Below are 14,680 nucleotides of genomic sequence, written 5' to 3'. Positions count from 1 at the left end.
GTGAGATAGCTCAGCGGGTAAAGGTACCTGCTGCCATGCCTGACGACCCGAGTTCGATCCCTAGAACCCATATGGGACAAATAAAGAACCGACTCCCACAGCCGCGAGGTAGCATGTGCACACCAGTCTACATACATGCATATACACATATGTGATGTAACTGACCCACTTCCCAGCGCCCAGCTCACTTCGCCTCCGTGACCTGGACTTGGCGTTATGTCCAGAACATGGTCAACATCCAGTTGACTTCCATTCCCTCTGCCGAGGGCCTGGGAGGACCCAGCAGCTGCGGCCTCAGGATCACAGTGGGTAGCACATGGCATAGAGACACGGTGCCCAGGCTGAAAGGCCCGGGAAACGTGGGGCACAGACACCCCGGGTGTGCGTCACGCTCGCCTATTATCCCCCTCCTTGGGAAGGGCGCACTGACCCCGCCCCGGGTGTGCTGGAGATGGACAGGGCCACGGGTTCAGAATGGAGACAACAGCACGTGGAAGGATCTAGGTGGAGTCGGTGACTGGGGCAAGCAAGGGGCGTGGCCATCAGGGGGCGTGGCGCCGACGCTCGGCCTGAGGGGGCGTGGTTTTAGTGTGTGCGAAGAGGCGTGAGCAGCAAGAGGCGTGGTCGGATAGGGGGCGTGGCCACCGCGGGGGCGGGGCGGTGACGCGCTTCGACGCGCGATCCCGGAAGCGGTGTCAGTACTGGGGAGCCGGCGGCGGGCGGCGGGCGGCGGGGACTTGTTGTTCTTCGCCGAGTCGGAGCGTGGAGTCCGGAGCGCGCAGGCGGAGGCGGCGACTACGGGGAGAGCGAGAGCAGAGGCGCGCGTGGAGAGTGCGTGTCCACGAGGAGCCGCCGCGCCCGGCCCCGCGCGCGACCCGGGTGAGTGAGGGGCTTCGGGGACTGGGTAGGGGGACCCCGGGTTCGCGCACCTGAAGGCGGCGCGCCCCGAAGGCCGCGGGGCCCAGCCTGGGCCTCGAGCACGTGCCAAGCGGGACCTGGCTTAGGGCCCATGCGGGACCCGCCACGTGCGGGAGAGCGGCTCCCGGGAGCCGTGCGCACCTGGCCACTTCCGTCGGCGTAGGGCCACCCCCGGCCCCCCGCCACAGCCGCGACCCCGCAAGGGCCTGGATAAGTGGTGTCCCTTTTTAATCAGCTGACCGGCCAGCGGTGCCGGATGTGGAAGCTGTGGGTGGGGAGCGAGGCAGGTGACCGTCTTGGCCAGCCTATCGCTTCCGCCACTTTTCTTCAGGTGTGGTCAGGGGCCAAGGTCTCTTCCAACTCTGAAGTGTGAGGTCTCCACGTACGGTGAGCGGATAGGTGTGTGAAGAGTGTTGCGACGAGAAATCGGAAGCAAAATCTAGCAGACCCCAGGTGGAGAAAGCCTTATGGGTCCTAGGTGGCTGGATTAGGTCCCTTTACGGGAGAGACTCTCCTGGCATTCTTACACTGGTAGGCAGCCACTCCAGCTTACCAGACTGCCCTGTTCACAGGCAGTCGATATTTGGGAGGCCAGGCAGCTTGGTGCTCTTGTTTCTCTTGTGAAGTTAGGCTAAGTCTTGCTTATCACACAGCTCTTAGAGCCAACACAGATGCATTTTAATAATTTACCCGCCAACTGACCGACAGGCACTCACCTTTCTCTTGCCTGGTGCTCCCAGTTCCAAAAAGCCAGCTTATGCCACAGCTGGTAGTTAGTTCAGAGCATCCCTCTCTCTGGAATAACCAGAAACAGCTCTGGGACCCCGGGATTGGCGCTGCTGAGGTCTTACTGTAACAACCACGTTTCAGAAGGCATCTGGTGGCTTGCACGTGGGTACTGTGATGCCTCAAGCTGACATTTTCAAGCCTGATGTTTTCAGGGCCAGGGAGCTTTAAAAAAGGGGGGGGGGCGTTGATATAAAGCTGTTATGTGGGACATATATAATCCCTGCACTCAGGAGTTTAAGGCAGGAAGTCAGCCCGGACTACGTAACATATAGCTAGTTCACTACCAGCCTTGGTTACATGGTGGGACTGTCACCAAAAAACAAACCAAAACAAAATTAAGCATGTGGATGGATTTCGGAAAGCTGTAGATAGGCAGGGCATATCTATAGCCTGTGTCACTGTGGACAGCCCCTACTGACGACAAAGCCTTCCTCGCCCCTTAGATAAATCAACAGGAGAAATGTTGTGAGTTTGACCTTGGTAAAGGAAATAAGTCTAATGTTATAACTTAAAACTAAAACATTTATTAGAGCAAAAAAGAAAAGCCACCAAGCCAGGCTTCTCTGGAGTACATTCCCTCTTGTTCTTGAACTGAGCTGGGCTTGTAGGGCCAGGTTCCAAGTTCAGGGCTGTGTACTTTCCAGGTAGTTGCTAAAAATGGTAGTTGGACAGAGGGTCCGGGAGGCCATGTTTCCCCGAGAGTCGGCTCTTTCTGTGTCCCAGCCCTTTCTCTAGCACCCTCAAGGCTTCTGGTGAGACTTTCCTGGTCACTCTATCTCAGGGACCCTCAGTTTTCAGTCCCGGACTCTGCCGGCCCCAGGGTTTGTTTACAGTCCCTGGCATGTCTTGATCGCAGTCTAGACCAAGAAGTTATGTCTGTTTCTGCCCTGGCTGTTCTGAGTCTAAAGGTTTCTTGGAGTGGACTTTCTGGATCTCGGGTCTAGTCCACACGGGAAATGGAAATCAGGCCAGCTGGGAGAATTCTCTGTGTGGCCGATCTCGGGAGCTATAAACAGTGACTCATTCTCCTGCCCCACCCTCCCTGTCCCCCGCTCCGGGAAGATGCCTGGTCGCTTGTATTTACTTTTGCTTTTTATAAGTCACACATGCGTTATATTTCCTTTTAACTGCAGTTTCAGGAAATTGAAAGTGTTATCTGAAAATTTGTAGAATTTCACAGAGGTGGACCTGAGCTGGGTGACCATGTGCCTGGTGTAGGGGAGGGTCCTGCAGCCTCCAGCACTTGCTTGATGGTGGCCTGGCCTGAGGTCAGAGATCAAGGTTAGAGGCTAGGGGCTGTCATGTCTGGTGGCACACCTGCCCGCTCTTCCATAGGGTTATCTGGTATGGTAGGGGGAAGGCTCACACCCTCTCCTAGGCTTCCTTCCCTGTCTGAATCCCTGCCTCTGCCTATAAAACAGACCTTTTTTAGTGCCTTGATACCCTGAGGGAGTTGGTATCAGTCACACAAGTTCTCTGCTTGACAGGGGCTCAGTGTACAGCAAGAATTTCTAGAACCAGGTCTAGGTCTGACTCCCCAAAGAGAGCAGGGCTTTCTGGAAGAAGTGGAAGTTGAGGGTGGCATGGAGACCTTCGGTCCACCACAGCCAGGAGCACTCATCAGCCAGAGCAGGAAGCCCAGAGCAGGAAGCTCGGAAGGGAACCCCAAGTCCTATGTTATCTGGAGGACTAAGTTTGAGGTACCAAGATCAGAGCTGGGAATCTGTTGTACCAAGGAGTGAAGCTGAGCCATGCTTGGGGCTAGGCAGGAGACCTTGGGGCTGAAGGTAAGAGCTGGTTCTGTAATTCCAGTCCTTGGGAGGTGGAGGCAGGAGAAGGTCAGTTCCAGGCTAACCTGGGCTATGTGGACCCTGTCTTAAACAAACAGGTCTGGAGAGATTACGCAGTCAATGAAGTGCTTGCTTGAGCCCATGTAAAGATGTTAGGTGTGGTCGCACACTCTGTTTTCCCAGTGTTGGGGAAGTCGAGACTGGAGGATCACCGAGCCTCTCTGGCTGGTCAGCTAGCCTAGCGGTTAGTTCCAGGCCACTGAGAGACCCTGTTTCAAAAAAGTGAGGTGTGGCCAGTGAGATGGCTCAGGGGGTAAAGGTGTTTGCCACGAAGCCTGGTGGTGTGAGTTCAGTTCCCCAAGACCCACATCATGGAGGAACTGACTCCCACAAATTATCCTCTGACCTTCACACACACTTTGGCAAATATATATATATATGTATGTATCTCCATCCACGCACACATACAAACATTTGCGTGTGGGTGCGTGCACACACTCTCCTTATATAAACCAGGCTAGCCTCAAACTCCTGGAGATCCACCTGCTTCTGGTATCCAAATGCTAGGATTAAAGATGTGCATCACCAAGCCCAGAAAAATAATGTAATTTTTAAAAGTTTAAAAAGAGCCAGCTGGTGATGGTACGTACCTTTAATCCCAGCACTTGGGAGGCAGAGGCAGGCAGATCTGTTTCAAGGCCAGCCTGGTTACAGAGTGAGTTCCAGACAGGCTCCAAGGATACACAGAGAAACCCTGTCTCAAATAAAGAAACAACAAACAAACAACAGACAAAAAGCTTAAAAAGGAAAACGCAAGGTAAACAATCTGAAGAACGACAGCACACACACACACATACACACATACACAAATCTGGGTTTAGCTGTTCTCAGGAGACATCCCCAGCAAAACATGGAGGTTAGGAGGAGGCTGAAGCCCGAGGACCACCAGGGACAGGGCAGAACCCCAACAAGGACTGGGTGGCAGAGAGGACCAGTCAGTCAGGGAGGGGAGGTTTGGGTTTGAGGCAGAGGGAGGGCAGCCACAGCTGAGGGGCTGTGCCATGCATGCTGTCAGCCTGCGAGCTGTGTTAGTCACCTCTGGATGTAGCTGGGATGACACAGCTTCCTGAGATTGCAAATGCAAGGTGACCAGACGTCCTCTAGGCCAGGCAGACAGTTGTGGCTTATTGGGAGGGCGGCCAGCCAGAGCTGGGCACAGTAAGATCTGAGTGGTCTGTAGTGGGAGGAGGCTCATTTGACCAGCTGCGGTGTGGTTCGTCAGAATGTGCCCACTGTGTGCATGTGCCCACTGTGTGCATGTGCCCACTGTGTGCCAGTGATGTGTCAGACCCATATCTCCTTGGGGTCCTGGAGAGGGGACTTGGCTCTGGATATTTGTCAAAGGCTCCCAAGCAGAGGTGTCCACATCCTTAGTGGCTTTAGGTTATGGCTCGCAACTGTTAAGAGTGCCCTTGCTGTCTGGGGTTTGAACCTGTGTCCTTGGACAGAATGTGTCACCCATCCTCATCCTCACCCTCCCTGCTCCCTTTCTCTATTTTGGGAGACCAGGAACCTGAAGAGCACACATCTTTGTCAGCTGGAGCGGGTTGTAGGAGCCAGGGTCCAGGGGGCATCATCCAGAACCCTCAGGTTACAGTTGCAGCAGGGAGTGAGGTGACTGATCCCGGCTCAGTACCTTGGAGAACATGGAGACCCTGTGAGACTGCGGGCCTCTTTTCTGATCCACCAGAGGCCTGGTAGCAAGGTCCCCATGGCTCCCTGTCTGTTTCTCCTTTGGACCTGGACATGGTCCTTCTTGCTGTGTGCTAGGACTGCCAGGATGGCACGCAGGGAGGGAGGGCCAAGGCTGTACATGCCCCCGGTCGTGTAGTCGGGCAGCACAGGGCTGGGACAGCTAACAGGGGGTGGGGGGTGGTGGGGGGTAAGGTAGGAGATGCTATGCCTGACTCGCTCATATCTGAGGACAGTCTACTGGACTACAGGCTGTCTGCACTGCCTGCTGTCCCTCTCTGAGAAGGACAGTCTACTGGACGACAGGCTGCCTGCACTGCCTGCTGTCCCTGGGTGCCCAGGCTGGATTCTCATGCTCCGCCATATGCCTCCCTGTTCTTTATGCATAGGGCCTTCTACCTCAGTCCATCTTGGAATAGAAGGGCTGGCCACCCTGTCCCCTGCTGGCTGGCTGCGTTTATCAGAGGATCTAGGCAGATCTTCCTGGCCAGATGTGCCCTGCTTGGATTGGTGACTTAGAACTACTGCCCAGGACCCCTGTTTTGACTCCCACTGTTAAATCTCTTGATGGCCTTTTCAAATCACAAAAGGCAACAGAAATGACGGGAGCCGGTAAGCTGCTTCTCTGGGGGTTCCCATGGCTCAGCCTGGTATCCTGTGTGGTTTGACTGTGGCCACTGAACCTCTAACCCCAGGCTCAGCAAGGCGACCTTGTTTGTTTTTTGCTGGGTGGTGGTAGCACGTCTTTAATCTCAGCTCAGGAGGCAGAGGCAGACAGATTTCTGAGTTCAAGGCCAACCTGGTCTACAGAGCAAATCCCAATACAGCCATGGCTACACAAGAAACCCTGTCTCGAAAAACAACAAGCTGATTTGTTTTTGTTTAGAGACGGGGTCTCCAGTTGCCCAGTCAGACCAAAGATGACCTTGAACTCCTAATCATCCTGCCTCTACCTCCCCAGTGCTGTGATGGCAGTGTGGCTCCTTTATTTATTTGTTATTGAAACAGGATCTCCCCATGTAGTCCAGGCTGGCTTTGAAATTGAGAACAGCCTCTTGCCTCTGAGCTCCAAGTGCTGTGATGACCTGAGTGAGCCACCACCATGTGGCTCAGTGTTTTGATGTCACATTTGTCTTACAAACGTCTGTCACAAATACAGGGCTCTTTGGTGCTGGGGCAAGGCTCTCAGTGGCACTCCAAGTCCTGGGGTTTATCCTCAGCACCACAGGAAACCTCCAAACAACACATTCTTCTCAGGACCCCTTTACATTCCTTTTACTTTAAGACAGGGTCTCTCTAAGTTGTCTAGCGTGGCCTTGAACACACACTGTAGCTCAGGCCAGCCTTCAACTTGTGATCCTCTTACCTCAGCCTCCCAGGTGCTGGGATGACAGACCTGCCTTGACCTTTGATGGATAGGTTGGGACTGTGCCCATGGGCTTGGTGTGTTTGAGGCAGGGGCACCGTCCTGGCCACACACTAAGTTGCTGAAGATCTCTGTCCCCCAGTCTGTTCCCCATGATTGGCAGCAGGCAGAAGGGCACACCTCTGACCCAGGGCCAACGTGGGCCTCACCTTTCACCTGGACAGACTTCTATATTGTTGGCCATACAGGATGAAGTCTGAATTATCTTGATGGGTGTCCAAGTGTCCCTGCTGAGCAGGGTTCCAGAGGCAGAAGCCTCGCTGGGGCAGGGTAAGCCGGGGTAAACGCGGTAGCTCAGCGTAAGTGTGCCCCCAGGACTCCTGAATGGGGGCTTCTCAGCCGGGACCACCTGCCGCCTCTGGTGCCTTTTTCTCCCCTCCCCTTTTTCTGAGGAAGTGACCCGAGCATTGGCAGGGGTTGGCATTTGTCCGTGGCCTCTTGGCTTCATGTGTCCTCTGTAAGCCAGCTGAGGACTAAAGAGAGTCCCTTAACCCAGACCCAGCAGGAGCCCATGAGGTGGGTGTACATGGAGAGAGCCAGGGAGGGGCCCTTTCTGCTGACCAGGTGGCCGCCATCCAGTGTCAGGCCCCTGCCTTGTGCACATCCTGGCCACCTGGGTGTCACAGCACCATCATCACGGGAGTGGAAAGATTCCTGCCCCAAGCCGAGCCCTGGCCTGCGTATTTCAGCACCCGTGGATCTGTGCTGAGTCCCCTTTCTTCCCCAGCACCTTCCTTTTCCGCTGGCAGTGGCCCCTGGGGCCCGTGAGCGTGCGGGTGGGAGGGGTGTCCTTGTGTGGGAATGTGAGCCGGCTCTGTAAACAGCCTGTGACTCACCACATAGCTATGTCACTGACGCTGGGGTTGCAAGTTGGAAGAGATGCCCAACCCCTCCTCCCTCTTGACGGAAAACTTTCTCAGGGCTCCCGGGGCTCCCAGGCGCCTGGCTCCTGAGCGTTCCTAATGGAGTGGCGGAAGCCTGTGACTCCCCAGGACTACTGTAACCCAGCTGGAGCTGGAGGGGATCTGTGGATACAGACTTTGCCCACATCCCCATGTGGCCTCTTATCTCCCTCCATTAGATCACCCCACCTGCTCTAGTCCCATCTCAGGTCCCAGATGGGTAGTGTCAGGATGCATGCTGGTCTACCTGAGCCTCCTCTAGGCTGGCTCTGCCCCTGTCCTGCTCTGCTTGTTGCCGTTGCCTCTGAGAGTGACCAGTGATGTCACCAGGGTGCTGGGTGTCTATTGACAGAGTCAATACCTTGTCTCTCGCTGATGGCTTTTTGGCAGTGAGGGTGGTGGGCAATGGAGACAGGACCCCATCAGAGGTGGGATCACAGGGTAGAGAGATCGGGACTCAGTGCCCCAGGTTTGTGGGGGAGGGGACAGTGGAGGTCACCCACTGTCTTGTTCATGCCTGTCCTCTACACTCTCCTTTGTGTGATTTCCCTGACGTCCCTTGTTCTGTGCCTATCTTTGTCAGGGTTTGAAATACAAGAGATGGGGGTGCATCCCACCAAAGGCCGCCCCGTCTCTCTTATCCCTTCCCCAGTTGTCAGGGAATGAATGGGTTTGTTTACTGCCTGAGAACCTCGTGTTGTCTTTCTGCACAGGCTTGACCCACAAGTCCCGAATGCTTTTGGGCTTCTCCGTTGCCATGGAGACCATGGGGGGGGGTTGGCTACATCCCAAGGTCGCCATGGCAACTATCAGAGGGGAATCATGCTTGGGATGCTTTGGCTGGCTTTTTCATGAATGATGAGGGTGTGTGACACAATGCAGACTGGAGAATGAGAAGGGCGGGCGGGCGGGCGGGCGAGGGGGCTGGCGGGCTGGCCACAGGCACAGGTCCTGCCAGACAGCCCAGTGGGTCTGCCAGGTGGCCGCAGTCTCCTGTCTGTGTCTCTGGCTGGATCCTCTGAACTGCTGTCCACTAGTAGCCCCCACCCCACCCACAGGGGCCTTGGGGGTCACTCTGAGGGCTGGGGCGGCCTGGGGGGAGTGGTGATGTCACAGCTGCAGTGTCCTTCACAGCGGTAGGTGTCCCGTGGGTTGCGGGAGGGCGGGGCTGGGGAGGAGTGGCAGGTGTTCTGTACCCATCTGTCTTTGGGGGTGAATGAGGTTTTGGGGGAGGGCCATGCCTCTCCCTGGTGATCCATCAGGAGCTCTTGCTAAGGGACACTGTCCCAAGACCCTCTTTCAGAGCTGAGCGCTGCGGCTTGTAGAGCGGGCTCTGTTGCCGGCGGATCCCTCTGGTCCTGAGGATGCAGCACCTGGTACCCCACAGCTGTAAAGATCTTGTCTGAATTTGGGGGGAGCGGGGAAACCCAGAGCAGGAAGCGACAATTTTTCATGGCCCGCAGTTACTCCACAGTGCTGGGATGAGCTGGGACGGGGAACTGGACGGCAGCCCCCATTGACCTAGGGGACCTGTCTGCCCTGGAGCCTGACGCTGGAGTGTGAAGTGTGGTTGGGTTTCACTTCTGCCTGCTAGGCAGATACAGCTTGGCCAGGATGCCCATGCCAGATTGCTTAAGACAGTGGTTCTCAACCTGTGGGTCATGACCCCTCTGGGGTTGAATGACCTTTCACAGGGACTGCCTAAGGCCACCAGAAAACACAAATATTTACATTATGATTCACAACAGTAGCAAAATTAGTTATGAAGTAACAATGACAATAATTTTATGGTTGGGGGTAACCACAACAGGAGGAACTGTATTAAAGGGTGGCCACCGTAGAAAGATTTAGGAAGGCTGAGAACCGTTGTCCTAAGCTCTTGTGAACTGGGTGGGGGACATGTTACTGTGTAACTGAATTGGACTTGTTCTGGCCAGCCATACTAGGACGGGAGCACATCAGCTTACCTGTGCATCCACTTTGTTTTGGAACTAAGGTTTTATCGTTACCGTCTTGGGTTGTTGAGAGCACAACTGTTTCCAAGTATTGTTATTCAGAGGCCATGTCCTTAGCTTGCTAGGTCCTAACCCACGCTGTTTCTGTGTCTTTCCAGCTACAGTTTCCTGGTGGTTCCGTCCTGGTGACAGGGCCCGGGTTATGACGACTAATCCCAAGCCGAATAAGGCATTGAAGGTGAGGCGGGCTGGGCTAGCATGGGCTGTGACTGGCACTGTCCTGGCATGGCACAGGGAAGGCTCATCCTGTCCTGGCAGCCCCGCTTTCACAGCACTGCCCCTTGAAAATGGCGTCAGCTTTGTCCTCAGGAAGTGGGGAAGGATCGCAGGAGAGGTGGGACAGTGGCCCGGAAGAACCTGGCCTTGATGACCAGGGAGGTAGCTCACAGGCGGAGCGGTGGTAAGGCAGGTGCTGAGTAGATCCTAGGCGCTTGGGGCTGCATGCACAGGCCCTTCCTCTGGCCAAGCTCTTCCCCTAGTGCCAGGTTGGCAGAGCGGTATCCTCAGGTGAGCTGGTGTTCCTTCTGCCCGCCCAGGCCCTTCCTACCTTCTGGGCCTTCTCAGCCTCTATCACCTGAGTCAGCTTCCTTACCTCACAGGCTCCTGTGTGCTGTGTGCTGGGCTCCCTTGAGTGAGCCTTGGCCGGCCAGATTCAGGCTTTGCACCAGTGGGTAGATGTGAGGGAAGGGTAAGGCTACTGTATCGTCCTGTCCCTTGCCTAGAAACGCTTGGCCAGAGCATCTGAGGGGAAATATTCCCCTGTTCCTTGTGTGTCTAGAAAGCTTAAGAAGTTGACCAAGACCTTACTTCCCTGTTCAAAGAAGGTTCATAGCAACAGCAGTGGGTAGTTTGTGGCGCCAGGCCATGGGCATAGTCTGGGAGTTCCGTGCTGCCACCTTGCTGTGGAATGGGAACGCGGGGCAGGTGAGACGCACTGCTGGGCCTTTGTTGTACCGGATCCCAGCCTTCGGTGCCTGCCAGGCCTGTGCCCCTGGGTCCCCCTGTGCTAACGCTTGCTCATCTGGCTCCTTAGGTTAAGAAGGAGGTGGGCGAGAACGCCCCTGTGCTCAGTGACGATGAGCTGGTGTCCATGTCGGTGCGGGAGCTGAACCAGCACCTGCGGGGCCTCACCAAGGAGGAGGTGACTCGGCTGAAGCAGCGGCGGCGCACACTCAAGAACCGAGGCTACGCGGCGAGCTGCCGCATCAAGCGTGTGACGCAGAAGGAGGAGCTGGAGCGGCAGCGTGTCGAGTTGCAGCAGGAAGTGGAGAAGCTGGCCCGCGAGAACAGCAGCATGCGGCTGGAGCTGGATGCCCTGCGCTCCAAGTACGAGGCCCTGCAGACCTTCGCACGCACCGTGGCCCGGGGGCCTGTCACACCCACCAAGGTGGCCACCACCAGCGTCATCACCATCGTCAAATCCGCCGAGCTCTCCTCCACCTCTGTGCCCTTCTCAGCCGCCTCCTAGTGCCCGCCGGGGCCGGGCAGGGCGCGGGCAGTGGCACAGCCCTCACGCCTACCCCGGGCTCCCTGGCACAGATTCCTCGTGTCCACTTGCCCACTGTGGACCCTGTGGGGCTGAGGGCAAGGACAGCGGGGACAGGCAGATGCAGGAGAAAAGGGAGGCTCTCGCGAGCCAGTGCCGCAAGCAACCCCCACTCACGTCTCTCCTCCCCCGGGGTGTGTTTGTAGTTGCTGACAGGCACTGCACGGGCCACCACGATGATCAATCAGGCCCCTGTGGCAGGGAGGGAGGATTCGTCTTCCACTTCTCCAGTGCCTGTCCGTCAGCACCATCAGTGCCATCCCCTGAGGGCCTCCAGCTGGGGTGGACACCATACTGTCGCTTTCTGGGCGCTGGCCTTCTCGTCCTTATCAAAGGGCGCTACCACCTGCTTTAGCTCTTAGAGCCAGGTCCGTGTCCTGGGAAACAGTCCCCAATACAGTCACCTGCAGGGGCTAGTACATGTGCTCCTGTGTGTACACAGGCTGCCACCACAGCCTGTGACGTCAGGAAGCCGCGGGGCCAGGTGGCCACACAGAGCCTGTCCAGTATGTGTGCTGAGGGTTGCATGGATGTCCTGGAATGTCCCTGAGGGTCTGGTAGCTAAGGAGGCTGCCCGTCATGGAGCAGGCCACCTGTCCACAGAGCCAGCCGACAGCAGGGCTTGGGTTCTCTGGGGCTTAGCAGAGGAGAGGTGGAGGGAGCCCGTGAAGCCTGAGAGAGGTTGAGGGATATGGGAATGGCAGTTAAGATGTGTCTTGTTGCTAGGAAGAACTAGGAAGGAGGTGAAGTCCTGGCGCCGGGGATGTGGAAGAGGCCTAAGAGACATAGTATGGAGGGACAAAGGGTGCATCTGGAGGGCCTGTGGACACACCCCCTGTGGGTGTCAGCAGGGGCCCAGGGCAGACTGTAGGTGCAGATACTCTGCAGCTTTGGTGCCCAGTTGTTACCTGCCTATTCCTCCTTCATAGAGTTCCGGGTCATTGGCCATCTTGTGCTTTCTTACTGAAGGGATTAAGGCTCCAGGCCCTGAGGAGTGTGGTGGACAGGGAGTGGGGGGCAGGCTGAGCCAAAGCCAGGCACTTAGAAAGCACTGTTGGAACCATAGCCTTGGTAGGTAATCCATATTGGATATCAATAAGGACCATGGGATATTTAAAGAGAGAGAAGATATATATATATATATATAATTATATACACATTTTATCGTACAGATTTTTCATAACAATTTTCTTTCCCAGTTTGATACTGTAGATCTTTATTAATGCAGAGTAGGTTGGACAGTGGGGTGGGGAACTGGCCATGGATGGAGGCCCAGGGTGCCAACAGCTTTCCTCAGTCTTTCTGTGGCGGCGCTGGACATGCTGGGTCACTGGTGAAACCTGCTCCAGCAGGTGTCACACTGGATGAGTGGTCTCCAGGGTGGGCTACAGTGCTAGGCAGGTGGCCACTGGCTGTGGGTTGTTGCCCACTCCTGGCCCGTGGTGCCCTCCTGAGCCTTGGAGGCTCCATACTGTCGGCCTTCAGGGTGGACGGGACTTTCATTGCTACCTGGAGCACCCACGCATCGTACTTGCCTGGAGGGGACTGGGAAGGGTATGAGCATGCCCCGTGGCTCTATGTCCCTGAAACGTCATCGTCACAATTTAATATATGGATGTTTTTATTTAAGATAAAAGTGAGTTTTCTGTCTTGTTCCTCCAGCTTCTCAAAGCAAGCTTTACTTTTTCAGAGGGTGACAGGGACACATGCTGACCACGCAGGGGCCTAGTGTCCCCAGCCACCTGCTACTTGGCAGTTTCATTTCAATATTTATTTTTTGTGCTTCCTCCCCCATGTTATAAATTATTGAGAAGAGATCACAGACTGTTGACCCCCTGTCTGTGCCCCGCCTCATGGCCACCACCTAATTTATTGCTGTACATGTCGCTGTGACTGCTTTTGTATCTTTGCAATAAAGAATTTCCTGTTTGAGATGCTTCCGGTGTGTGGATGGTGACGTGGGTGGGAACCCCGCATCCTGCCCTACAGCCTGGGCTGGCCCTTCCCTGATGAGGCTCAGCCTTCTCTCTGCACCTGATCCTCCCTGGGAGTCTCCTGGGATGCAGGGACTACCACAAGGTGACACCTTCCACCTGCCCTGTGACTCGCCTGCAGATATGTCTGAATGTCCAGGCTACCCTAGCAAGAGGCCTCTGATGACCAATGCAGCCTGTGCTTCATAGTTGGGAACCTCGGGGACCTGAGCCACCCCTTCCTCAGGGTGGGCCATGTCACCTGCTTGGCCCCTGAACACTGTTGAACATGTAGGACATTGCAAGAGGGGCAGGGGGTAAGGGCACAGGGCAGTGCAATGTCCATTGAAGCTAACACAGAATGCTCTTCTGAGTCTGAGAGCTGAGGACATGATTCGGTAAAGCGCTTGCCTTGCAAGTGTGAGGACCTGGGTTCAATCCCTAGAAACCACACACGATAGCCAGGTGCACATTTGTGCTCTCAGTGTTAGGGAGGCAGAGACAAGTAGACCTCGGGGGCTCACGGGCCAGCTGGCCTTAGGCTACTTGGTAAGTTTCAAGACAAAGTCTCTGGCTAGGCCAGATTTCTCGCCAGCTGACCCCAGAATCTGGCTCCAGCCTATGTAGCCTACTGTCCCTGAGTGGCAACCAGCCTCTGTGGGTAGACGGACTATAGAAGGTCCACTCTGGGGCCCTCAGCACAGTGTAGACCACTTCAGGTTTTACTTGGGTCGCCTCACACACAGGGACCAGAGGTCAGGACAGGTTCAAAACGGCAGAAGCCCTTCATCATGGCTCATGTCTGTAAATCCCAGTAGTTAGGAGGAGGAGGTGGCGGGATCACTCCCAAGTCCGAGGGTAGCCTTGGCTACGTAAGAGTTTGAGGTTAGCCTTGGCTACATAGTGAGTTCCAGGCCAGCCTAGGCTACAAAGTAAGACCCTGTCTCAAGGAGTGGGGGCAATGTGATGGATTAGTAAAGTGCCTACCATGTAAATGTGAGGACCCGAATTCAGATCCCCAATACCAACACAGAAAACTGTCACGTGTGTAGTCCCAGCAATTGTAGGGGTGAAGACAGGCAGATCTTTGGGGCTCACTGGCTAGCAAACCTAGCCAAACTGATGAAGTTCTACGTTCAGTGAGAGATCCTGTCCCAAAAATTAATGTGAAAAATTACTAAGGAAGACATCCAGAACTGACGTCTGACCTACTTACTAATGTATACACACACACATATATATGCCTGCACACAAAATAGCAGAAGGTTGTGCCAGGGTGAGCCCAGTGACTGCTTGGCAAGCGGCCCCCTCTTGGGCCCCGTGGGCTGGACTTGCAATTGGTCCTTAAGTCAGTGGCGATGAGACCGAAGCCTTCCTCTTCCCCTGGTACTCCAATTGCTCCCCATCATTTTTTGAGCACCTCGGCCTGGCCGGATTCTTCTGACTCAGTCCGTAGCTGCATTCCACCAGAGCCCAGGGTGCCGTGTTATCCCTGGCCTGGCTTTGCTTTGTGTTAGAATGTAGGTGGTGGGAAGAGGGAAACAAGGCTTAGTGACCCCTACTGGCATC

General features: G+C 55.4%; 1 protein-coding gene across 1 annotated transcript; it reads left to right on the top strand.

Annotated features, from left to right (window-relative positions):
- Window positions 1-681: 681 nt before the first annotated feature.
- Window positions 682-13,072, top strand: Mafk (MAF bZIP transcription factor K). Its single transcript, XM_028859723.2, has 3 exons — window positions 682-879; window positions 9,691-9,770; window positions 10,626-13,072. Exons 2-3 carry the CDS (start codon window positions 9,735-9,737, stop codon window positions 11,058-11,060), a joined length of 471 nt encoding a protein of 156 aa, XP_028715556.1. The 5' UTR covers window positions 682-879; window positions 9,691-9,734; the 3' UTR covers window positions 11,061-13,072.
- The last annotated feature ends 1,608 nt before the right edge of the window (window positions 13,073-14,680 follow it).

Source organism: Peromyscus leucopus, chromosome 23 (genome assembly GCF_004664715.2).
Source record: "Peromyscus leucopus breed LL Stock chromosome 23, UCI_PerLeu_2.1, whole genome shotgun sequence".
Lineage (NCBI taxonomy): Eukaryota > Metazoa > Chordata > Mammalia > Rodentia > Cricetidae > Peromyscus > Peromyscus leucopus.
The sequence above is the reverse complement of the archived record's forward strand: the minus strand, read 5'-3'. Positions and strand labels throughout refer to the sequence as shown.

Coding starts and splice junctions, on each gene's coding strand:
- Mafk (XM_028859723.2), top strand. CDS start 9,735: ATGACGACTAATCCCAAGCCGAATAAGGCATTGAAG. Junction 9,771..10,625: donor AGCCGAATAAGGCATTGAAG/GTGAGGCGGGCT, acceptor CTGGCTCCTTAG/GTTAAGAAGGAGGTGGGCGA.